The sequence below is a fragment of the Saimiri boliviensis genome, chromosome 7, assembly GCF_048565385.1.
Source record: "Saimiri boliviensis isolate mSaiBol1 chromosome 7, mSaiBol1.pri, whole genome shotgun sequence".
Lineage (NCBI taxonomy): Eukaryota > Metazoa > Chordata > Mammalia > Primates > Cebidae > Saimiri > Saimiri boliviensis.
The window spans coordinates 80,519,677-80,546,076 of record NC_133455.1 but is presented as its reverse complement, the minus strand read 5'-3'; the positions used below and the strand labels follow the sequence as shown (position 1 = coordinate 80,546,076).

Sequence of the window (26,400 nt, the reverse complement as noted above, 5' to 3'; positions counted from 1 at the left end):
CTACAAGAGGGGCTGAGGTGCGAGGAATGCTTGAGCACAGCAGGTAGAGGCTGCAGTGAGCTATGACTCCACCACTGCACTCCAGCCTGTCGTGCCTAAGTAAATGGAAAGACATCTGTGTTCATGAATCACAAGATTTAATACTGTTAAACGGCAATAGTTCCAAAATCTGTAGGTTTAACAAACCCCTCAACAAAATCCCAGTTTGCTTCTTTGCAGAAACTGACAAGGAGATTCTAAAATTTACATGGAAATGTAAGGACCCATAATAGCCAAAACAAACTTAAAAAAGATGAATAAAGTTGAAGGGCTCACACTTCTTAATTTCAAAACTTTCTACAAAGTTACAGTAATAAAGACATAATGGTGCTGGCATTAGGATAGATACATAGGCCAGGTGCGGTGGCTCAGGCCTGTAATCCCAGCACTTTGGGAGACCAAGGTAGGTAGATTACCTGAGGTCAGGAGTTCGAGACCAGTCTGGCCAATGTAGTGAAACCCCATCTCTACTAAAAACACAAAAAATTAGCTGGGCGTGGTGGTGGTGGGCACCTGTAATCCCAGCGACTCAGGAGGCTGAGGCATAAGAATTGCTTGAGCTCAGGAGGCGGAGACTGCAGTGAGCTGAGATGGCACCATTGCACTCCAGCCTGGGTGACAGTGAGACTCCATCTCAAAAAAAAAAGAAAGATACATGAATCAATATGAATCAATTGAATATAATTGAAAATCCATTAAAAAAACCCTCACATTTATAGTCAACTAATTTTTCACAAGGGTACCAAGACAATTCTATGGGGAAAGAATAATCTCTTCAATAAATGGAGCTAAGCAATTGAATTGTCACATGCAAAAAAAAAAAGTGGGATCCCTACGTCATACCATATACAAAAATTAACTAAAAGTGAATCAAAGATCTAAGTGTAAGAGCCAAAACTTTTAAATTATTAGAAGAAAAATTTGTAGTAAGTCATCATGACTTTGGATAGGCAATGGTTTCTTGGATATAACACCAAAAGCACAAGCAGCAGCAACAATAAAAAAAGATACACTGGTCATCCTCAGAATTTAAAACCTGTACCTTAAAGGACACTTTTCCATTTTCACACTACTATAAAGAACTACTGAGTAATTTATAAAGAAAATAGGTTTAATGGACTCACAGTTCCGCATGGCTGGGCAGGCCTCAGGAAACCACAATCATGGCAAAAGGTAAAGGAGAAGCAAGCACCTTCTTTACAAGGTGGCAGGAGAAGCGGAGTAGGAGTGTCATACTTTAAAACCATCAGCTCTCATGAGAACTCACTATCACCAGAACAGCATGGAGGAAACCATCCCTATGATCCAATCACATCCCACCAGGTCCCTTCCTCAACACGTGGGGATTACAATTTGAGATGACATTTGGGTGGGGACACAGAGCCAAACCGTATCAGATACCATCAAGATAATTAAAATTCACAGAATGAGAGAAAAATTTTGCAAATTATGTTTCTGATAATGTACTCATATGTTGAAAATATAAGGAATTCTTACATTATGTGATGGTTAATATTAGGTGTCAACTTAACTAGACTGAGGGACACCTGGATGGCCAATGAAGCACTGTTCCCAGGTGTGTCTGTGAGGATGCTGCTGGAGGAGATTGATAATTGAGTCAGTGGACTGGGAGAGGAACACCTACCTCAGTGTGGGTGGGCACCGTTCAGTTGGCTGCCGGCAAGGCTAGAATACAGCAGGTGGATGAAGGGAGATAAGCAGTGTGCTTGCTGAGTCTGCTCCCTCTTTCTTCCTGTGCTGTGCAGAATGCCTGACTTCCTCTTCTCCTGCCCTTGGACACCAGACTCCAGGTTTTTCCACATTTGGACTCTGGGACTTGCACCAGTGGCCTCCCAGGGGCTCTCAGACCTTTGGCCTCAGATTGAGGGGAGCACTGTCAGTGTCCCTGGTGTTGAGGCTTTTAAACTTGGACTGAGCCATGCTACCAGGACTTTTCTCCTTCCCCAGCTTGCAGATGGCCTATCATGGGACTCTGCTTTCCAACTGTGTGAGCCAATTCTGTGTAACTGTGATAGTTAATACTGAGTGTCAACTTGTTGAAGAATGCAAACTATTGGTCCTGGGTGTGTCTGTGAGGGTGTTGCCAAAGGAGATTAACATTTGAGTTAGGGGGCTGGGGAAGGCAGACCCTGAATCTGGTGGGCACAATTTAATCAGCTGCCAGCAAATATAAAGCAGACAAAGAAACGTGAAAAGGTGAAACTGGCCTAGCCTCCCAGCCTACATCTTTCTCTCATGTTGCATGCTTCCTGCCCTCAAACATCAGATTCCAGGTTCTTCACTTTTGAGACTCGGACAGGCTCTCCTTGCTCCTCAGGCTTCAGACATCCTACTGTGAAACCTTGTGATCGTGTAAGTTAATACTTAATAAAATCATACATATATATATATACATATATACACACACACACACACACACATACATATACACATATATACATAGATAGATAGATAGATAGATAGATAGATAGATAGATATAGATATCCTATTAGTTCTACTCCTCTAGGGAACCTTGACTAAGACACTAATAAATTCCCTCTTATATCCATATATATTCTATTGGTTCCGTCCCTCTGGAGAACCCTCACTAATACAGATTTCAGTGATTAAAAAAAAAAAAAATCCGGGGAAGATCCAAGATGGCCATTTAGGAACAGCTCAGGATTGCAGCTCCCAGTGAAAGTGCAGAGGATGAGTGGGTGCCACATTTCCAGACGGATTTTTTTTTTTTTTTTTTTTTTTGAGACACGAGTTTCATTCCTTACCCAGACTGGAGTACAATGGCGCGATCTCGGCAATCTCTGCCTCCTGGGTTCAGGCAATTCTCCTGCTTCAGTCTCCTGAGTAGCTGGGATTACAGGCACGCGCCACCATGCCCAGCTAATTTTTTGTATTTTTAGTAGAGATAGGGTTTCGCCATGTTGACCAGGATGGTCTCGATCTCTCGACTTCGTGTTCCACCCGCCTCGGCCTCCCAAAGTGCTGGGATTACAGGCATGAGCCACCGCCAGATGGATTTTTATTGCCCACAGACCAGGAGATTCCCAGGTGGAGGAGCCCCACAGGTCGCCAGCGCGGCTGTTTTGACCAACGGGGCTGTTTTGCTTGGTGTGGCTGCTTTGGCCTGCGCAGCAGTTTTGCGGGCAACCCGGAACAGCGGTTCTCCATACAAAATACACTGGTCTGGGTGCCCTATTAGTTGGCGATTGGAGCCCCGGGAAGGCACAGTTGCCCATTCAGCTGACTAAAAAGGGGATTGAAACAGGGAGCCAGGCCAGGAAATTCCTGTGCAAAAAAAAAAAGCACAACGAATCTCAGCACCGCTGTTTCAGCCGGCACAATGAGTTAAAAAAAGGCTGGCCGGGCACGGTGGCTCACGCCTATATTCCCAGCACTTTCGGAGGCCGAGGTGGGTGGATCATGAGGTCAAGAGATCGGGACCATCCTGGTCAACATGGTGAAACCCCATCTCTACTAAAAAAAAATACAAAAATTAGCTAGGCATGGTGGCACACACCTGTAGTCCCAGCTACTCGGGAGGCTGAGGCAGGAGAATTGCATGAACTCAGGAGGCGGAGGTTGTAGTGAGCCAAATTTGCGCCACTGCACTCCAGCCTGGGTAACAAGAGCAAAACTCCCATCTCCAAAAAAAAAAAATCCGAAAAACAAAACAAAAAAGGCTAAGAGGCAGGGACCCAGGTGATTAGGCTCAGCTGGTCCCGCCCCGCCCACCAAAACACACACACAAAAAACAGCAATTGGAAACACTCTGGGTTGAGAGTTTCACAGCAAGCAGAGCTGAACCTGGGACGGTCCAGCTCTGAGGGGGAGGGGCGTCTGCCATTATCGAGGGAGGCAGTCTGCCATTGCTGAGGCAGCCCCCGCCACCGCCATTGCCAAGGCAACCTGCCATTACAGAGAGTCTGCCATTACAGAGGTGGGCCACCATTGCTGAGGCAGTTCTAACTACACTCATAAAAAAAGGACTGCAGGGAAGTTCACACAGCAGCTGGGCAGAACCCACAGCAGCTCAGCAAAGCCTCTGCAGGCAGAAGTGACTAGGCTGCCTCCTTGCTGGGCAGGGCAGCCCTGAAAAAAAACGCAGCAGCACAACAGAAACTCATAAATGCCAGACATAGGTGAAGGGGAGGAAGGCAGCAAATCACACTGCCATGTGTGTACCTATGCAACAATCTTGCATGTTCTTCACATGTACCCCAAAACCTAAAATGCAATTTAAAAAAAAAAATCCAACTTAAAAGTGTGCAAAATATCTATATTTCTCCAGAGGACAAATGGCCAATACACACATGAAAGCCATTTAACATCATTAGACATAAGAAAAATGCAAATCAAAACCACAATGAAATACCACTTCATACCCACTAGGATGGCTATAATCAAGAAGTCAGAGAATAACAAACACTGGAGAGAATAGGGAGTAACTGGAACTCTCATACACTGCTGGTGGGAATATAAATTGGTGCAGCTGGTTTGGAAAAAGTCTGGCAGCACCTCAAATGTTAAACATAGAGTTACCATATGACCCATCAATTCTACTCCTAGTTACATACCCAAAAGAAGTGAAAGCGTATGTCCACACAAAAACTTATACACGGATGTTCATACCAGCATTTCCTAATAGCCAAAAAGTGGAAAATAAGCCAAATAAATGTCCATCAACTGATGAATGGACAAATTCAATGTCCTGTATCCATACACTGGGATATTATTTGCCAGTAAAAGAGACAAAGCATTGACACATTACTGGTACAACATGAATGGAGTCTGAAAACATTATGCTAGTCAATTAAGTCAGGAACAAAGAACCACATGTCTGGAATAGGCAAGTCTATTGGGACTAGGTAGATCAGGTTACCTAGGGATGGGGGAAGTCAGGGGATTACTGCTAAGGAGTGTGAGATTTTTGACGGGATATAAAAATGTTCCAGGCTGGGCACGCTGGCTCACACTTACAATCCTAACACTTTAGAAGGCCAAGCAAGGTGGGAGGATCACTTGAGCTCAGGAGTTCGAGACCAACCTGGGCAACATAGTGAGACCTCATCTCTATTATCTAAAAAAAGAAAATGTTCTAAAATTGATTATAATAGTTGTCCAGTTTGGTGAATACACTAAAAGCTGCCAAATTGTAAACTTAAAATGGGTGAAATATATATGAATTGTATCTCAATAAAGCTATTAACCATTTATGCCTGAGGTTGCAATTTTTTTTAATTTTTGCAGTCAGACCTTGGCAATGACCTTGAGCAGTAGGATCTAAATAACTCTATGTTTAGTGTTCCATTACTGGAACACTAGGCATAAATGAGCTAACAGTTACATTTTTCTTCTTGAATTTTTCTTTTACCATTTAACATATATAAAAATTTAAAAATCAAATCATTCTGAGAGAAAAAAAAAAAAAATTCCTAAGTGGAACATATTCAAAACAATGTAATCCCAACTCAGAATGCATTTCCAAGGAAAAGTCCCAGGTATGCTGGGTCCCATCATGCAGCAGTGATGGAGTGAGCAGTTGCTTTGTGAAACGACCACATTACAACATCCTGAGAGGTGTGTCAATAATATCAACAGATGCAATTACAGCTTTTCTTTGCCATTGCTTAACCCATTGGCAAAGATAACACACAATAATCATCAAAGTTACTACAGCATTATCCTAAAAATAAAACATGTTTTAATGTACATAATTTTTTTTTTTTTTTGAGACAGAGTCTCACTCTGTTGCCCAGGCTGGAGTGCAGTGGTGACGATCTCTGCTCACTGCAAACTCCACCGCTGGGGTTCAAGCAATTTTCCTGCCTCAGCCTCCTGAGTAGCTAGGATTACAGGTGTGTACCACCATGCCTAGCTAATTTTTGCATTTTTAGTAGAAATGTGGTTTCACCATGTGGGTCAGGCTGGTCTCCAACTCTTGACTTCAGGTGATCCACCTGCCCTAGCCTCCCAAAATGCTGGGATTACAGGTGTGAGCCACCACACCTTGCCTAATATACGTAATTTTATAAAAATATGTATGTATGTAAAATATCTAATCTCTTATGTCCAGTGCTACCAGTTCTCATGATTACAAATGCTGAAATCATTCATATTTCCTTTGATTAAATGGATTTAAAACATTTGCTAACACAAATACCTTAAAACTCCAGTTATAGGCTTCTTTTTTCATCTTGATACTTTGAAGCGACAATGTTCATTGTGTCTTGAATAGAAAAATATAGTTACTTTGAGCAATCTGAAATAAAACTAAGTTTCTTGATGATCTGTGGGCTTGAAAAGTTGCCTGGGAATTAGATTATTCAGTCTCAGATTCTGAAGTCTGGAAGACACTTGTGGAGATTCTCCTACCTGTTAAAACAATTAAAATAATAAAGTTAATTTTGTAAAAATATAGTCAGTCTACCCTATTCCCTCTGCTTCAGAAAAAGAAATAATGCACTTTTCCCAACCCTTGAAAGACTTGAGCAACCAAAGCAATCGGCTGTCAGCTCCTTGAAGGATCACATCTGCTTTACTCATAATGCTTTGTGGTATCTCCAGCACCCAGCTCTGGGTCTGGCATCTAGAAATGACTATGTACTGAATAAGTACATGTGTCTAACTTCTAAAGGTGTAGATGGGGCCCACTACATAGCAGCCCAGTTCAAAATTAAAATGATAGCCCCTGGTTCCAACTTAAGAATTTTAAGATGGTGATTACAGGACATTTTTTATTTTTAAGTGTGGGGCCCTTCTAAGCCCAGAGTCCTGGAGCACTGCCCACATTGCCTGCCCATGATCTCTGCATGTGTAAAATGAAACATTGCAATGCCAGAGTCATATTCTTCGTGTTACTGATGCTTCCAAAGCAGAACTCAGTGGGCTAGTGTGGTCATGATGAAGTTTCACCACCATAAAAAAATGAGAAAAGTAAGCACAACTCAATTTTAGGAATAAGGTCTTTCTTTGGAATTGTCTCTCTTTTCTGCTCATGTCAAAAGCCTTATTCTAGGACCTCTGCAAGATACGACAGGTTTAATTTCAGAAAAACGTGTTTTTCTGAGATGGAAATTCCATCAAGGAGTTGATCTGTGGTACAGAATGGAACTTATAATCAGCAGGGATTCTACTCTCTGAGAGAGGGGAAAAACGGAATTTTCCCCTCCACCCTTGACTATGTCCACTTTAATCACTTTTCCCACAAAACCTGTCCCTCAGCCTCTCTTACCAATCTGGTTAATGATGCCTGGATCCACCCACCTGTATGCCTGAGCCGAAGCCTAGGAGTGATCCTCAGACCCAACCCCACCTATATCCAACTGGTCACTAAGTCCCATCCGCTCTATCCTTAGCATCTCTTCTCCATCCCCACTGCTACTACCTAACATTAGAGCCTCTTCATTTTATCCAGGCCAATGAAATAATCTTTTAGCTGGGAAGTCATTCCCTACTCTTTCCCTAACCATCATCATCCATTAAACCTCAGTCAACTTCACCTTCATAAATTTCAATTCACAGGGCACTTAAAATGCTTCTACTGTTCTCCATTGTAATCAGAAGAACGTACGACCTCTCCAGAAGACCCCGTGTCCATCCTCCTGCCTTTTCCTGTTTGCAGCCCATCCTCTCAGTGCACCCTGTGCTCCAGCCATGCTGTTCTTCTCCTGTTGTCTCCTAATGTGCCAGGACTCTACACACTGTGTCCTATGTCAGACTGACTCTTAGGGAACCTTTTTCCTGTGCCATATCCATTTAGGGATGGAAGATATAAGTATTCCCCACTTACAACTCAGCCTGGTTCTGGCAAGTGACACCAGCCCTTTCTCCCCTGAGTTCCTTCTGTGGCCCCTTTTTACCTTTCAGCCTTGGAAATTTAAAGACTCAACCAAACATGTCTGTTGCCAGTACTTAAAGCTTAATTCTTAGGCTTCCGTTGGAACTACATTTGAAAATGACTTATAATGCCACTTTTTTTTTTTTTGAGATGGAGTTTTGTTCTTGTTACCCAGGCTGGAGTGCAATGGCGTGATCTCGGCTCACCACAACCTCCGTCTCCTGGGTTCAAGCAATTCTCCTGCCTCAGCCTCCCGAGTAGCTGGGACTACAGGCGTGCGTCACCATGCCCAGCTAATTTTTGTATTTTTAGTAGAGACGGGGTTTCACCATGTTGATCAAGATGGTCTTGATCTCTTGACCTTGTGATCCACTTGTGGTCGGCCTTCCAAAGTGCTGGGATTACAAGCGTGAGCCACCGCGCCCGGCTCACTTTTTTTAACACAAAATCCATTACCCATATTGGATCCTCTAACTCATCATACCAGAAAACAAATGCCACTGGGTTATTTCCTAAACCCAGAAGAGGTCTCAATAGAAGTTTGCTTCCCTTATAAACATTCAAAAGGATCTTTTACTGCCTTGAAAGTGATTCCAAAATGAATTGTCAAAGTAAAGGGGGACACTACAAGAATAAAAGTATGACTTTCAGTATAACCTGAAAGAACAATACTCAGAAGGTCTGATTTTTTTAAAAGTTTCATCACCATATATTCATGACTCATATTTTGATCACTATTTTTGAGGCATTACCATGTTATCAGCAATTGTACCAAAGGTTCTAGCAGATCAAAAGTGATACACTGTCCTTAAGAAGCTTTATTTACAGAGTTAAACAAGTTTACTGCAAGTGCAGTACAGAAGAGGTGTTCAGAGAAAGACAGGAGTTCTGAGAAGTTCAGGAGTTCAGAGAAAGACAAGCCTTCAGGAACAACATGGAAACTGAGCTGGATTCTAATAATAAGAGAGAGAGGATGGGACGAGGTGATCAGCTTTGAATTACTTTATCTTCCCTCTGCTGTATATACCCAACAACGTACTACACCCATTCCTTCTGGTTGCAATGGAAGAAGGGTCCTCTGTCCCTAATCCTGTCTCAGGGTAACCCCTCTACTTCTCTTGGTTTTTCCCATCTTACCCACTTCAGGACTCCCAATTCTGCAATTAAACCTCTTTCTCTGAATCATGAATTTCTCGTTCTCCATTGGACCATTCTAGCAGCACACTAAGATGCCTTTATATACTCATCCAAAGTAAACCAATACAGTTTTCCTTGACCACAGTCCTCTATTCAGATACAATCATCTTTGTTTCTTTTTTCAGCAGCCCTCTTCAAAACCTGCCTCCACTGCTTACTCCACACTTTTGGCTCCCATTTTCTCACCAGGCCTCTCAGTTCAGGCTTTTGTCCCCTCCCCACAACGCTGGTTTTCCTTCTATCACACTCACACTCCTTTTTAGTTCCTCCTCCTCTGCAGGATCTCTAAAAGCTGGGAATACCCCAGAATTCTGTCATCAGGCCTTCTCCTCTATCTGCAGTCTCTCCTGAAATTAACTCAACTAGTCATTTCAATATCACTACACGGCAACGACTCCCACGTGGACCTTTCCTACCCTATTTCCTGCTGAGGCTCTAAACTCCTCTACCAACCACTGACTCACTCAACAAGTCCATGTACATTTCCAATTAGCACCTTAAACAGCATGCCACAAGAGAATGCTTCATTTCCCCAAATGAGTTCTCACGTCTTTCCCATCTCAGGAACCGGCACTGCTATTCTCCAAACTGCTTTAGCCAGAAATCCAGGAATCATCCTGGATTACTTTCCTTTACCTCGTCACATCTAATCAGCAAACCATACAGACTCCATCTCCAAAATGCATCCAGACTCCAAACACGTATCACCAACCCCGCTCTTTCACTGGGCTCTCCCCAGGATGACTTCCTAATGGTCCCTTTGCTTCCCCTTCACTTTCCACAGCTCCCTCTCCATGGGAGCCAGAGGGATTATTCGTTTGTTTGTTTGTTTGTTTGTTTTTGAGACAGAGTCTCATTCTGTCGCCCAGGCTGGAGTGCAGGGCACAATCACGGCTCACCACAGCCTCGACCTCCTGGGGTCAGATGATCCTCCCACCTCAGTCTTCTGAGTGGCTAAGACAACAGGTACCCCACTACCATCCCCAGCTAATTATTTTTTGCATTTTTGGTAGGGATGAGGTTTTGTCAGGTTGCCCAGGCTGGTCTTGAACTCCTGGGCTCAAGTTATCTGCCTGCCCTGGCCTCCCAAAGTGCTAGGATTACAGGTGTGAGCCACCACACCTGGCCTTTTTTTTTTTTTTTTTTTGAGACAGGGTCTTGGTCTGTCACCCATGCTGGAATGGGATGTCACAATCACAGCTCTCCAGAGCCTGGAACTCCTGGGATGAAGCAATCCTCCTACCTTAGCTTCCTGAGTAGCTGGGACTATAGATACGTGCTACCACATTCAGCTAATTTTTTACTATTTTTGTAAAGATGGAGTCTCACTATATTGCCCAGGTTGGTCTCAAACTCCTGGGCTCAAGCAATCCTCCTGCCTGGCTCCCGAAAGTGCTGGAATTTAAAGTGTGAGCCACCACACCCAGAAGGTTGTGGTTTTGTTTTTGTTTTTCAGACAGGCTCTTGCTCTGTCCCCCAGGCTGGAGTACAGTGGTGCAATCACAGCTCACTGCAGCCTCAACCTCTCAGTCTTAAGTGATCCTCCCACATCAGCCTCCTGAGTAGCTGGGACTATACGTGCATGCCAACATGCCCAGCTAATTTTTCTATTTTTAGTAGAGATGGGAGTTCACCCTATTACCCAGGCTGGTCTCAAACTCCTAGGCTCAGGCAATCCTCTCACTTTGGCCTCCCAAAGTGCTGGAATTACAGATATGAGCCACTATGCCTGGCTGGGACTATGTTTAAGCAGACATTAGATGATATCACACCACTGCTTCCAGCCCTCCAATGAATTCCCATTGCAAGCAGAATAAAATCCCAACTCTTTTCCGTGGTCCTGCCCATCTCTCCAACACCAACACCTGCACCGTCTTCCTTGCTCACTAGCCACATTCGCCTGCCTTCCTCTGTTTGTTGTTCTTGTTGTTGTTTTGAGATGGAGTTTCACTCTTGTTGCCCAGCTGGAGTGCAAAGGCACGATCTCGGCTCACTGCAACCTCTGCCTCCAGGTTTAAGCAGTTCTCCTGCCTCAGCCTCCTGAGTAGCTGGGATTATAGATGCCTATCACCACACCCAGCTAATTTTTTGTATTTTTAGTAGAGATGGGGTTTCACCATGTTGGCCAGGCTGGTCTTGAACTCCTAACCTCAGGTAATCCTGACCTCAGGTGATCCACCTGCCTTGGCCTCCCAAAGTGCTGGGATTACAGGCATGAGCCACTGGGCCCAGCCAACCTGCCTTCCTCTTTGAATAAAATCATTCCCTTTCCAGGCCTTACATTATCTACATCCTCAGAGGCCACCCTGCTGGCTCCTTGGTAACATTCAGTGCTCAGCTCACATGTCACCTTTTTAGGGAGGCATGACCTGGTCAAAGTAGCACCTCCTGCCCGCCGTACCCCCTGCCATTCCCTGTGTCATTGCCTTGTTTTTCATTTTCATACACTCTTGATCTGAAATTTGATTTTCTCTTATATTTATTGCTTATGCTGGACTGTAATATCCATGAAGCCAGGCACTGCTGTGCTTTCCTCCCTAACATTTAGATCAGTGACTGGCAGTTATTTTTAATTTTTCAAATTTTTTGCTAAAATGTTTTTTTCAAATGCTGAATGAGAAGAGACAGAAAAGGGCATTCAAGATGAGTGACACAGCAAGAGTCAAAAGGAAGATGAAAATGATTCATTTTAGAGCTGAAGATACTAGCTTGATAAAAGCAGAAAAAGATTAGTGAGAAATGAAATGATGTCGAGAAAACTGGAATCAAACTGAGAAAGGTCTCAAATGCCAAGCTAAATAGTCTAGAATTTATGTTGTAGGGACTTGGGAGCCACTGAAGCTTTTGAACAAAGGTGTGAATCTTAGCGGACACCTGAAGCCTTGGATAGTACCAGACCCAAAAGTATTGGGTTTTCTTATACATGCATACCTATAATAAAGGTTAATTTATAAATCAGGAACAGTAAAAGATTAGCAACAATAACATACAAAATAAAGCAATTAAGCAAAATAAGGGTGACTTGACATAAGCACTGCAATACTGAGACAGTCACACCAATAACTAAGATGGTGGCAAGTGACTAATGGGTGGCGAGCAGAACCACAGGAAAGTGGGGAACTGCTGTATTATGAGAATGAGAATAAGAAAGGGGAGGGCAGCCAGGTCCCCAATCATCCAAGAAGAGGGTAGAGTGAAAGCAAGCTGAGTTCACGGTGACTCTAAGACTTTAAGCCATGTAACGGAAGATGGTGATGGAAACGGGAAAACTGGAAGAGACAGTAAGATGCTGGGCTGTGATTCCAGAAAGTCATTCTCTGGGAACAAAGGCACAGCTTAGGCAGTTGGTTCATTAACTCCTCTTCAGTGCCAGAGCACTCAGCGAATCACCATGTTACTAACATAGCCGGCTGTCTCCACCATGACAATCAGTGTGAGAGTAAGAACTGTCACTTTCTTACCTCGCACTACTGATGCCTGGAATGCTACTACAGTCAAAACTTCATCAGCTGGGCCGGGCACGGTGGCTCACGCCTGTAATCGTAGCACTTTGTGAGGCCGAGGTGGGTGGATCACCTGAGGTCAGGAGTTCAAGACCAGCCTGGCCACCATGGTGAGATCCCATCTTTAAAATAAAAAAAAATAAAAAAAAAAACTAAAAAATTAAAAAAAATATATATATATATATATGGGGCCCACCACCTACTGACCCACGTATCGGCCCGGCCTTCCAGTACACCATATCTGGCTCCTCCAGCGTCACCACTATGAAGAAAGTGGTTCAACAGCTCTGGCTGGAGACCGGGCTCAACTACGTAGAAGTTTCCCAGGCAGCTGCAGACTTGAAACAGTTCTGTCTGCAGAATGCTCAACATAATCCTCTGCTGACTGGAGTATCAAGTACAAATCCCTTCAGACCCCAGAAAGTCTGTTCCTTTTTGTAGTAAAATGAATCTTTCAAAGGTTTCCCAAACCACTTCTTATGATCCAGTGAATATTCAAGAGCGCTCCATTTGAAGCCTGTACAAAAGCTTATCCCTGCAACACTTGTGCCATAATATACAAACTTCTACTTGTGTCAGTCCTTAACATCTACCTCTCTGAATTTTCATGAATTTCTATTTCCCTAGGGTAATTATTTTATAAACACTGGCAGCAGCATACAATAAAACTTAGTATGAAAGGTTAAAAAAAAAAAAAAAAGAAAAACTTCGTCAGCTGAATCACGAATCTCTGATGCCAGAGAGATGGCTGAAACTGAGAATGCGTCATTTCCCAAAGTAAAAAAGAACTGAGCTTTGGGAGATGCCTTTAGTTAGAGGCTGGGAAGGAAAAAGGAGTGAGGAAATTAACGGGAGATGAGACAGTGAGATGAGATAAGGGAAATTTGACAGAAATGAGACAAACAGTTGCTTTTAAGTCCAAGAGCACAATGCAACACTAATAAAAGCACACAGTCATTTATAAGCACAGTGAGGCTAGCAATATTTAAATAAAACTTGAGCACATGTAAACATCACTCCTACCATAAGAATTTTGTTTGGACTTTCAGCATCATTCACACCACAGGTTCTTTTGGATGCTCTTGATTTTGATAAACCATCATCTGTATCCACTCCGTCAGGTGAAGATAATTGCCATCTTTCAGCAAAGGTGAGTGTCCTCTCATCAAGTGAAGAGGCCTCACTCCAGGTGACATCATTTGTCACAGCGTGGTCTGTGACTACAGGGAGTAGAGATGCTGACGGTGTGCTGGGTCCTCCACTGTCTCCAGAGCTCTTCCGTGGGGACTGAAAATCTGCTGATGTCCTCTCATCACGTGAAGAGGCCTCATTCCAGGTGACATCATTTGTCACAGTGTGGTCTGTAACTACAGGGAATAGAGATGCTGACGGTGTGCTGGGTCCTCCACTGTCTCCAGAGCTCTTCCGTGGGGACTGAAAATCTACTGGAGGTGTGCCGTTTAAGGAGAGCTTATTTTGCAAGAAATGTTTCAAACGAGTTTTTCTAGGAAAACTCTTTCTCATAATGGCATTCCGGAGCTGAGACTCCTCCGCAATCACATACACTCGGCAGCGGCCCCTGGTCACTGCAGTGTAGACATGCTGCCAGTGCTGCCGGCCTGCCTTCCCCACCACATAGACGACTGTTTGCTCCTCGGACCCCTAGGAGGAAAAACATAGTGTGAAGACTTAACTCTATAAAATAGGTTCAGACAGTTTACAGACAAGAAAAGGAAACAAGTCCTCAAAGTGCTCTCAGCACTTCTACCTGGCCAGACTGTTATTACACGTCCATCTGATGGGTTCCACTTTGATTCATCCTCCAAGAACTCTAAACTTGCTGATAAACGTGTTGCTGAGTTCAGGTTTCACAGTCCACAACTGGCTTGTAGAAATCTAGCAGCAAACTTTAAAGACTGCATGCAGTACTAAATCTTTCCTAATATAAGACTGAAATAATGGTACAGGCTTCATATGTGAATGTGTTAACCCATTATTACAGATAATGGCAAAATATGAAAACTTTGAGTAGCCAGTAATAGGTGAATAGACATTTTATATATATATTAATATATGTATATAAAATATTACATATAATGATAAAATATAGAAAATTTAATTAGCAAGTAATAGGTGAATATATATAATACATATAATTTATACACACGACATACTATTTTGCAAACATCAAAGATACTTTAAAACAAAATTTAAAAAACCATATATATATGGGTTTTATTCTATATATATATATATATTCTAGAGAGAGACAGAGAGAAAGAGAGAGAGAGAATGGTCACAACTATATAGCAATATAGTTACTATCATCCAAAACAAGTATATAGAAAAGAACATAGCTATGTACAATGAAACAAAACAAATCACAAAAATGGAGAGAAGTTCTACCAAAATTTTAATTAATGTCTCCAAATGGAGGGCCTATGGATGATTTTTTTCTCCCTCTTGTCTGTATTTTTCCATTGCTGGACAATTTATTTCTTTTATTAAGATAAACAAAAAAGAAGACAATGAACCTTCATCCTTTAAGCTTAACAAACCAAGAAGTGGATAGGCAAGAACATTACTCAATGTCACCAAGTAACCGTAAGAAAACAATTTCCAAGTTTGGGGGCTATTCTTAGACCTATATTCTGAGATCAGCATACCCAGTGCCAGCACAGACAAAGAAGTGGCTTGTACCATTTTCTCCCCCATTGCTCCTACAGTGCTCCTGCCAAAGGAAGACTTGCGGGAAGGCAACTGACAAGATGGGGCACGTAAAAAATACACATCCACTGCGAAAAACTCTTGCGCAGCAAGCTCTTCCATCTCGCTAGACAGAGAGTTTGAAGCAACTCCTCAGATTGTAAAAGTTTGAGAAATACATCTTTCCAATGCTGCTGGGTCTCAGAAATTGACATAAATGGTACTGGATTACATACATTTCCACAGATACACGGCACCACTCTTCCCCTTGGACTTTATATTGTGCATTCTCAAATACGAGAATGTCTACCTAAACTGAGCTAACCAAGTTCTTAATCAAGTAACACTGAGAAAAACGTAATAGTAGATATACTACTATTAATACTTAATACTCTCATTATCAGTCTCTCTGTACCTTCTCTTGCCCAATTCATCATCCTCAGGGCAGCCACAGTGATATATGTAAAATGCAAATCCAATCATAACAGATGCTGCTTAAAACCTCTAATGGCTCGCAGGGACTCCACATGAAGTCCTAAGCTCTTAATGTGTTTGTAAAGCCCTTCAAGAGCCAGCTTGGCCCTGCTCCTCTCCCTCCTTTATTCCCTTTCTTTTCCATGAACCATGCTCCACACAGCACAAGGAGCTTGCATGTGGTCCTGTCATCATTACTCAGTCCATGGCCTCCATCTGGCCCATGTCTGGAGTAGCCACCCCATCAATTACTCTCTGGCACCCTGTACTTCCTCTATCATAGCTGTACTAACCCTAAGCTCCGTGAAGGCAGAGCTTCACCTCTATCCCACTCACTGTTTTTTCTGCAGTGCCTTGCTGAATGAATGATGATAAAAATTAAAATGTGATGCTGCAGGAGTCAAAGGTCTGCTGACCCTGGAATTCTACACCCCAAGATGGTACCTAAATCTACCTCAGAAAGCAAGACATAGACACCTAACTTCACCTTGATAATCTGCTATAAATAATTTCCCCATTGCTCTAAATCTCCCTTGAATCATCAGAGCTGTCAAACTTCCTAAGGAGGCAAATTTCCTGTATTTACTTTTAATTATGTATACGTCTATTCTACAAATTGGTTCTACAAGTCAACAACTTGTATGAATAGCCACAAATCTTCAACAGCTCCCATTTCACTCAGAGTAAAAGCCAAAGTCTTTAAAATAGTCTAGAATAGCACTGTCCAATATAAACATAAAACAAGCCATATATGTAGCTTCAAATATTCTAGTCGCCTTAAAAAATAGGTAGAATTAATGTAAATAATATACCTGTATTTTACTTAAGCTAACAAACCCAAAATGTTATCATTTTAACATATAATCAACATTAAATTATTAATAAAAGACTATATCTTTGAAATTCTATATTTTGTACATCCAGAGCAGTTCAATTTGGATGCTAAATTTTCACCAGAAATACTTAATCTATTTCTAGAGTTCATAAAATTTGTAGTTGAAAAAGAAGATTCACATACCCAAGTTGTTCCATACTTTTTCTAACATTAGAGAAGTTTTCCAATGACTGTATCTAGTAACCTTTTTGTGCTTGTTTTTGTTTTTGAGACAGGATATCACTCTGTCACTGTGCTGGAGTGCAGTGGCGCAGTCTCAGCTCACTGCAGCCTCCACCTCCCAGGCTCTGATGATACTCTCACCTCAGCCTCCCAAGTGGCTGGGACTATGGGTGCATGCCACCATGCCTGGCTAACGTTTTGTATTTTTTGTAGAGATGGGTTTCACTGTTGCTCAGGCTGGTCTTGAACTCCTCTCAAATGACCTGCCCACCTGAGCCTCCCAAAGTACTGAATTACAGGTGTGAGCCACTATGCCCAGCCTAGTACCCAGTTTTTAAATTAAAATTCAGTTTTTCAGTCACTCTAACTATATTTCCAGTGCTCAACAGCTACAGGTGGCTATTGGTGACTATCCAGTATGACAGTCAAGGCTTTCAAATGTTCTAGGAGGTAACTTGGCCCCACCATCCTCCTGCCCTCTTTACCTCATAGTAATTTTCCTATCTCATTTCCCATCAGTCTCCTACAGTGGCCTCCTTGCTATTCCTGCTCCTCAACTATACCAGACAGACTCTCACCTTAGAACCCTGCCCTTGACTATTCCTCAACCTAGAAGGCTCCTGTCCCAGGTATTCACATAGTTAACTTCTTTTCCTTCTTCAGGTCTTTGGATAAAATGTTATCTTCTCAATCAACATTCTATTTGAAATCACAATTGCACCCACTCCCACCTCTTTTCTACAGCACTTGCCACCTTCTAACATCACAGTTTTTGTTCTTGTTTTTATTTTCCTTATTTTTATAATGGTGTCTGTTTCTATCACCTTCCCCACCAAATGTAAGCCTCGCACTGGCAAGAATCTTTGTTTCATGGACTGACCTATACCAAACACCAAGAACAGAGTCTGACTCAATAAATATTTGTCGAAATGAATTGAACTTGGAAGAAACAGTGTGTTGATATAACAATCATGAATGTTCTAAGAGCTAAGTGATGCTACTTCAACCATGAAGTAAGAACCAGAAAGATATCTACTCCAATTTCAAGCCAGTAATAATAAAGACCCCTTTACTCTTCATTTGTTCTGACAGAAAAACTGGGTTATAAATTTAAGGAAGACTGCTGGGAAGACGGCTGCCTAAGAACAGCTCAGGACTTCAGCTCCCAGTGAAAGTGCAGAGGGTGAGTGGACGCCACATTTCCAGATGAATTTTTATTGCCCACAGACCAGGAGATTCCCAGGCAGAGGGGTTGCCAGCACCGCTGTTCCGGCGGTGCGGCTGTTATGGCCCCCGGGGGGCTGATTTGGCCCACGCGGCTGCTTTGACCATGCCCTGGTGTGGCAGTTCTCCGTACAAAAGTCACTGGTCTGGGAGCCCTCTTAGCTGGCGACTGGAGCCCTGAGATGGCACAGTTGCCCATTCATCTGAAATAGCAAGCCAGGCCAGGAGATTCCTAGGCAAAAAAACTGCCAGGAGCCTCGGCACCGCTGTTTGAGCCGACTCAGTGAGTTGCAGCACGGGAGATCCCGGGACCTTTTCAACAAGCGACTGGAACGCGGGGTCGTTCAACTTAAAAAACAAAAAAAGACTGAGTCACGGAGCCAGGCGATCAGGCTCGGTTGGTCCCCCCCACCCCCCCCACCCCCACAACAACAACAACAATGACAACAAAAACAGTTATTGAAAACGCTCTGCGTTGAGCGTTTCACAGCAAGCACAGCTGAACCCGGGATGGTCCGGCTCTGTAGGGGAGGGGCGTCTGCCACTACTGAGACTCTCCAACACTACGGAGGTAGGCTGCCATTGCCGAGGCAACCTGCCACTACAGAGAGAGTCTGCCATAACAGAGGCGGGGCCACCATTGCCGAGGCAGTTCTAACTACGCCCATATAAACAGGACTGCAGGGAAGATCACACGGCAGCTGGGCGGAGCCCACAGCAGCTCAGCAAAGCCTCTGCAGGCAGACAGTGACTAGGTGGGCTCTTAGCTGGGCAGGGGAGCCCTGAAAGAAAAAACAAAAAGGGCAGCAGCACAACGGAAACTCATAAAGCCCCAACTCCCCGGGACAGAGCACCTGGGAACAAAAAGCGCTTTATGAGTTCAGCTGCAGCAGACCCAAACGTACCTGCCCAGCAGCTCTGAATGAACAAGGGAGCTCACAGCTCAGGACTCAAGCCCCAATAAAAGATAGACTGTCTCCTCAAGTAGCTCCCTGACCCCCACAGATCCAAAGAGTCACCTCATAAAGGAGAGAACGGACTGACAGTTGGCGAGCATCCTTCTGGGACAAAGACAGCAGGAAGAGGAAACTGGTAGCAACCCTTACTGTTCTGCAGCTGCTGCAGGTGATCCCCAGGCAAGCAGGGCCTGGAGTGGACCTCAGCAGTCCTACAGCAGAGGGGCCAGACTGATAGAAGGAAAGCTTAAAAAAAAAAAAAAAAAAAAAAAAAGAAGTAACTTCAGCATCCACAAACTGGAAGCTCACTCAGAGACCCAATCTGAAAGACAGTAACTACAAAGACAACAAGAGGATAAACCCACAAAGATGGGAAGAAACCAGTGTAAAAAGGATGAAAACTCCCGAAACCGGAACACTTCTCCTCCTAAAAGGTATCACAACTCCTCACCAGCAAGGAAACAAGAATGGATAGAGAAGGAGTGTGATGAAATGACAGAATCAGACTTCAGAAGGTGGGTAATAAGAAACTACAGTGAACTAAAAGAACGTGTTCGAACCCAACGCAAAGAAACTAAGAACCTTGAAAAAAGATTGGAGGAAATGCTAACAAGAATGGACAACATAGAGAAGAATATAAGTGAATTGACGGAGCTGAAAAACACAACACAAGAACTTCACGAAGCATGCACAAGTTTCAACAGCTGAATTGACCAAGCAGAAGAAAGGATATCAGACGTCGAAGATCAACTCAATGAAATAAAAGGAGAAGGCAAGAACAGAGAAAAAAGGGCAAAAAGGAATGAACAAAATCTTCAAGAAATGTGGAACTATGTGAAAAGACCTAATCTACGTTTGATGGGTGTACCTGAATGTGACGAAGAGAATGAACCCAAGCTGGAAAATACTCTTCAGGATATTATCCAGGAAAACTTCCCCAACGTAGCAAGGCAGGCCAATATTCAAGTCCAGGAAATACAGAGAACACCACAAAGATATTCCTCAAGAAGAGCAACCCCAAGGCACATAATCGTCAGATTCACCAGGGTTGAAATGAAAGAGAAAATGCTAAGGGCAGCCAGAAAGAAAGGTCGGGTTACCCACAAAGGGAAGTCCATTAAAGTCACAGGATATCTCTCAGCAGAAACCCTATAAGCAGAAGAGATTGGGGGCCAATATTCAACATCCTTAAAGAAAATAACTTTCAACCCAGAATCTCCTATCCAGCCAAACTAAGCTTCATAAGTGAAGGAAAAATAAAATCCTTTGCAAACAAGCAAGTACTCAGAGATTTCATCACCACCAAACCTGCTCTACAAGAACTCCTGAAAGAGGCTCTACACATATAAAGGAACAACCAGTACCAGTCACTCCAAAAACATACCAAATGGTAAAAGAGTATCAACACAATCAAGAATCTGCATCAACTAACCAACAAAACAGCCAGGTGGCATCCAAATGACAGTATCAAATTCACACATAACAATACTATCCCTAAATGTAAATGGACTAAATGCCCCAGTCAAAAGACACAGACTGGCAAATTGGATAAAAAGCCAAAACCCATCAGTGTGCTGTATCCAGGAAACCCATCTTACATGCAAGGATACACAAAGGCTCAAAATAAAGGGATGGAGGAAGATCTACCAAGCAAATGGAGGGCAAAAAAAAGCAGAAGTTACAATTCTCATCTCTGATAAGATAGACTTTAAAACAACAAAGATCAAAAGAGACAAAGAAGGACATTACATAATGGTAAAAGGATCAATGCAACAAGAAGAGCTAACGACACTAAATATATATGCACCCAATACAGGAGCACCCAGGTACATAAGGCAAGTTCGTAATGACTTACAAAGAGACTTAGACTCCCACACAATAATAGTGGGAGACTTTAACACCCCATTGTCAATATTAGACAGATCAACCAGACAGAAAATTAACAAGGATATCCAGGACCTGAACTCAGACCTGGAACAAGCAAACCTAATAGACATTTACAGAACTCTCCACCCCAAATGCACAGAATATACATTCTTCTCAGCACCACATCACACCTACTCTAAAACTGACCACATAACTGGCAATAAATCACTCCTCAGCAAATGCAAAAGAACGGAAATCATAACAAACAGTCTCTCAGACCACAGTGCAATCGAGTTAGAACTCAGAATGCAGAAACTAACTCAGAATCGCACAGCTTCATGGAAACTGAACAACTTGCTCTTGAATGTTGACTGGATAAACAATGAAATGAAGGCAGAAATAAAGATGTTCTTTGAAACCAACAAGAACCAAAACACAACATACCAGAATCTCTGGGACACATTTAAAGCACTCTCTAGAGGAAAATACATAGCAATGAATCCCCACAGGAGAAGAAAGGAGAGATCTAAAATTGACACCCTATCATCAAAATTGAAAGAGCTAGAGGAGCAAGATCAAAAAAACTCAAAACCTAGCAGAAGACAGGAAATAACTAAGTACAGAGCAGAACTGAAGGAAAGAGAGACACAAAAAACTCTTCAAAAAATCAATAAATTCAGGAGCTGGTTTTTCAAAAAGATCAACAAAATAGACCACTAGCCAGATTAATAAAAAAGAAAAGAGAGAATAACCAAATTGATGCAATAAAAAACGATAAAGGGGATATCACCACAGATTCCACAGAAATCCAAACCATCATCAGAGATTATTACAAACAACTCTATGCACATAAACTAGTAAACCTGGAAGAAATGGATAAATTCCTGACACCTGCATACTCCCAAGCCTAAACCAGGAAGAAGTCAAAACCCTGAATAGACCAATAACAAGGTCTGAAGTTGAGGCAGCAATTAAGAGCCTACCACCCAAAAAAAGCCCAGGTCCAGATGGGTTCACAAGCCAAGTTCTACCAGACATACAAAGAGGAGCTGGTACCACTCCTTCTGAAACTATTCCAGATAATCCAAAAAGAGGGAATCCTTCCCAAATCATTTTACGAGACAAACATCATCCTGATACCAAAACCCGGCAAAGACTCAACAAGAAAAGAAAACTTCAGGCCAATATCCATGATGAACATAGATGCAAAAATCTTCAATAAAACACTGGCAAGCCGATTGCAACAGCACATCAAAAAGCTTATCCACCATGATCAAGTAGAATTCATCCCAGGGATGCAAGGCTGGTTCAACATACCCAAGTCCATAAACGTAATTCACCACATAAACAGAACCAAAGACAAAAACCACATGATTATCTCAATTGAGGCAGAGAAGGCCTGTGACAAAATTCAACAGCCCTTTATGCTAAAAACCCTCAATAAACTAGGTATTGACAGAACGTATCTCAAAATAATAAAAGTTATTTACAACAAACCAACAGCCAATATCACACTGAATGGGCAAAAACTGGAAGCATTCCCTTTGAAATCTGGCACTAGACAAGGATGCCCTCTCTCACCACTCCTATTCAATATAGTACTAGAAGTTCTAGCCAGAGCAATCAGGCAAGAAAAAGAAATAAAGGGTATTCAAATTGGAAAGGAGGAAATCAAATTGTCTCTATTTGCAGATGACATGATTGCATATCTAGAAGACCCCATCGTCTCAGCCCAAAATCTCCTGAAACTGATAAACAAAATCAGCAAAGCCTCAGGATACAAAATCAACGTGCAAAAATCACAAGCATTCCTATACACCAGTAACAGACTTAAAGAGAGCCAAATGAAGAACGAACTGCCATTCACAACTGCTACAAAGAGAATAAAATACCTAGGAATACAACTAACAAGGAATGTAAAGGACCTCTTCAAGGAGAACTACAAGCCACTGCTCAACAAAATAAGAGAGGACACAAACAGATAGAGAAACATCCCATGTTCATGGTTAGGAAGAATCAACATTGTGAAAATGGCCATTCTGCCCAAAGTAATTTACAAATTCAATGCTATTCCCATCAAGCTACCATGACCTTCTTCACAGAACTGGAAAAACACACCTTAAACTTCATATGGAACCAAAAGAGAGCCTGCATAGCCAAGTCAATTCTAAGCAAAAAGAACAAAGCAGGAGGCATCACACTACTGGACTTCAAACTATACTACAAGGCTACAGTAATCAAAACAGCATGGTCCTAGTACCAAAACAGAGGTATAGACCAATGGAACAGAACAGAGGCCTCAGAGGAAACACAACATATCTACAACAATCCGATCTTTGAAAAACCTGACAAAAACAAGCAATGAGGAAAGGATTCCCTGTTTAATAAATGGTGTTGGGAAAACTCGCTAGCCACATGCAGAAAGCAGAAACTGGATCCCTTCCTGACACCTTACACTAAAATTAATTCCAGATGGATTAAAGACTTAAACATAAGACCTAACACCATAAAAACCCTAGAAGAAAATCCAGGCAAAACCATTCAGGACATAGGCGTAGGCAAGGACTTCATGACCAAAATGCCAAAAGCAATGGCAACAAAAGTCAAAATAGACAAATGGGACCTAATCAAACTCCACAGCTTCTGCACGGCAAAAGAAACAGTCAGTAGAGTGAATCGGCAACCAACAGAATGGGAAAAAATTTTTGCAGTCCACCCATCTGACAAGGGGCTGATATCCAGAATTTACAAAGAACTAAAACAGATCTACAAGAAAAAAACAAACAAGCCCATTCAAAAGTGGGCAAAGGATATAAACAGACACTTTACAAAAGAAGACATACAGGAGGCCAACAAACACAAGAAAAAATGCTCATCATCACTGGTCATTAGAGAAATGCAAATCAAAACTACATTGAGATACCATCTCACACCAGTTAGAATGGCAATCATTAAAAAATCAAGACAACAGATGCTGGAGAGGGTGTGGAGAAATAGTAACACTTTTACACTGTTGGTGGGAGTGTAAATTAATTTAACCACTGTGGAAGACAGTGTGGCGATCCCTCAAGGACCTAGAAATAGAAATCCCATTTGACCCAGCAATCCCATTACTGGGTATATATCCAAAGGATTATAAATCATTCTACTATAAGGACACATGCACACAAATGTTCATTGCAGCACTGTTTACAATAGCAAAGACCTGGAACCAACCCAAATGCCCATCAATGATAGACTGGACAGGGAAAATGTGGCACATATACACCATGGAATATTACGCAGCCATCAAAAGCGATGAGTTCGTGTCCTTTGTAGGGACATGGATGAACCTGGAAACCATCATTCTCAGCAAACTGACACAAGAGCAGAAAATCAAACACCGCATGTTCTCACTCATAGGCGGGTGCTGAACAATGAGAACACATGGACACAGGGAGGGGAGCACTACACACGGGGGTCCGTTGGGGGGAAATCGGGGAAGGACGGGGGGGTGGGGCGGTGGGGAGAGATAGCATGGGGAGAAATGACAGATATAGGTGAAGGGGAGGAAGGCAGCACATCACACTGCCACGTGTGTACCTATGCAACAATCTTGCATGTTCTTCACATGTACCCCAAAACCTAAAATGCAATTTAAAAAAAGAGAAAAATAAATAAATAAATAAATAAATTTAAGGAAATCTCTCAGAAAATAGAGCAAAGCAATGAGAAAGAAAATGGGACAGCTTGATAAAAAATTTAGGTAAGTAGTTCTGGAGGTCTAATATGCACATATTAGGAATACTAGAGAGACAGAACCGAGGAAACTGAGAAGAAAATTTCCTAAAGGAGAAGGACATGAGTTTCCAAAAAATTAGAGACAGCATCATAGAGACCCATGGAAGAAATTTCTTCATGACCCAGAGACAGAAATATTACACTTTCACTGATTGCTTCTCTCTTTACCTGAGGAGCTTTAGTCTCAAGGGAACTTAAAGCCAAATCTGCAGCCTACAGTAGTAAGCAAACAGGGAAGCAGGCCCAGCTACATTCCAACCACCCATGGCAAGAATTGTTTAACATCATCCTCTCCTTTATCTTTCACTTCACATCCTTTATCTTTTTTTTTTTTTTTTTCCTGAAATGGGAGTCTCCCTCTGTTTCCCAGGCTGGAGTGCAGTGGCACAATCTCAGCTTGATTTAAGTGATACTCATGCCTCAGCCTCTTGAATAGCTGGGATTAGAGGTGCCCACCACCATGCCAATTTTTTTTTTTTTTTTTTTTTTTGTATTTTTTAGTAGAGATGGGGTTTTGCCATGTCAGCCAAGGGCTGGTCTCAAACTCCTGACCTCAGATGATCCACCTGCCTTGGCCTCCCAAAGTGCTGAAATTACAGGCATGAGGTATCACACTTGGCCCTTCTTTACCTGTTTTTAAAAACCAGCTGAATTGTGGGCATTTTTAATAAGTCATTTCAAATTCTTTTTGGAACTGAGATGGGGTAACATAATAAATAAAACCCCACTCACTTAAAAACAACTGTATGCTAATTAATGTTTACTTACTAGTAGAAAAATATGGGCTGATGTAAATTTTTCTGCATAAAAATGAGAGCTGGGCAGGGCACAGTGACTCATGCCTATAATCCCAGCACTTTGGGAGGCCAAGTTGGGAAGATCACAAAGTCAGGAGTTTGAGACCAGCCTGACCAACATTGTGAAACCCCATCTCTACTAAAAACACAGAAATTAGCTGAGAATGATGGCACAGGCCTGTAATCCCAGCTACTCATGAGGCTGAAGCAGGAGAATCGCTTGAACCTGGGAGGTGGAAGTTTCAGTGAGCCAAGATTGTGCCACTGCACTTCAGCCTAGTTGACAAAGCGAGACTCCAAAAAAAAAAAAAAAAAAAAAAAAGAGGGTTGATGCAGCCTCTCCATTAAAGCAACATACCAACAGCAGAGAAGGAAGCTCAAAACAGAGATAAATAACAGAGCCACTGATAACAGAATTCAAGGATATTAAAATGAAGCGTAAAATCAAGTTACACTAAACTCAATATGCTGTCCTAGAACAGAAAAAGGACATTAACGGAAAAACTAGTGCAATTTGAATACGCAGAGTTTAGTTAGCAGTATCATAGCAACAGTAATGTCTTAGTTTGACAAATATGCCATAGTTATAAAATGTTAACACCAGGGAAAGCTGGGTGAAGGGTATACGGAAACTCTCTGCACTATCATTCCAGCTCTTCTGTAAACCTAACAATATTCCCAAATAAGAAAAAAAAAAAAAAGGTTGCCTCACAAAGACAGAGGGAGAGAATATATTTGTCAAAACTCATCCAACTTTACAATGAAACTGTATGCAAATTATACCCCATAAAGTTGATAAGGCCAAAAATAAAAAATAAAAGCTAGTTGCAAAGTATAGAAACATGATGATACCATTTACGTAAACCTCAGTAACACCGAAAACAATCACATATATTGTTTCTACATGAATAGGAGTGGTACATGCCAAATTCAGGGCAGAAG

General features: G+C 42.3%; 1 protein-coding gene and 1 pseudogene across 1 annotated transcript in view; one reads left to right on the top strand and one right to left on the bottom strand.

Annotated features, from left to right (window-relative positions):
• Positions 1–4,316: 4,316 nt before the first annotated feature.
• HELB (DNA helicase B) overlaps positions 4,317–26,400 on the bottom strand; it is a 46,909-nt gene continuing 24,825 nt past the window's right edge. Inside the window, exons 12-13 of the mRNA XM_010337279.3 lie at positions 13,622–14,260; positions 4,317–6,433 (exon numbers count right to left, since the gene is read on the bottom strand). Coding sequence (XP_010335581.3) covers positions 6,332–6,433; positions 13,622–14,260 — 741 coding nt within the window. The 3' untranslated portion in view covers positions 4,317–6,331. The remainder of the gene's footprint in view (positions 6,434–13,621; positions 14,261–26,400) is intronic.
• On the top strand, positions 12,344–13,146 carry LOC120364936 (guanine nucleotide-binding protein G(I)/G(S)/G(O) subunit gamma-5 pseudogene; annotated as a pseudogene).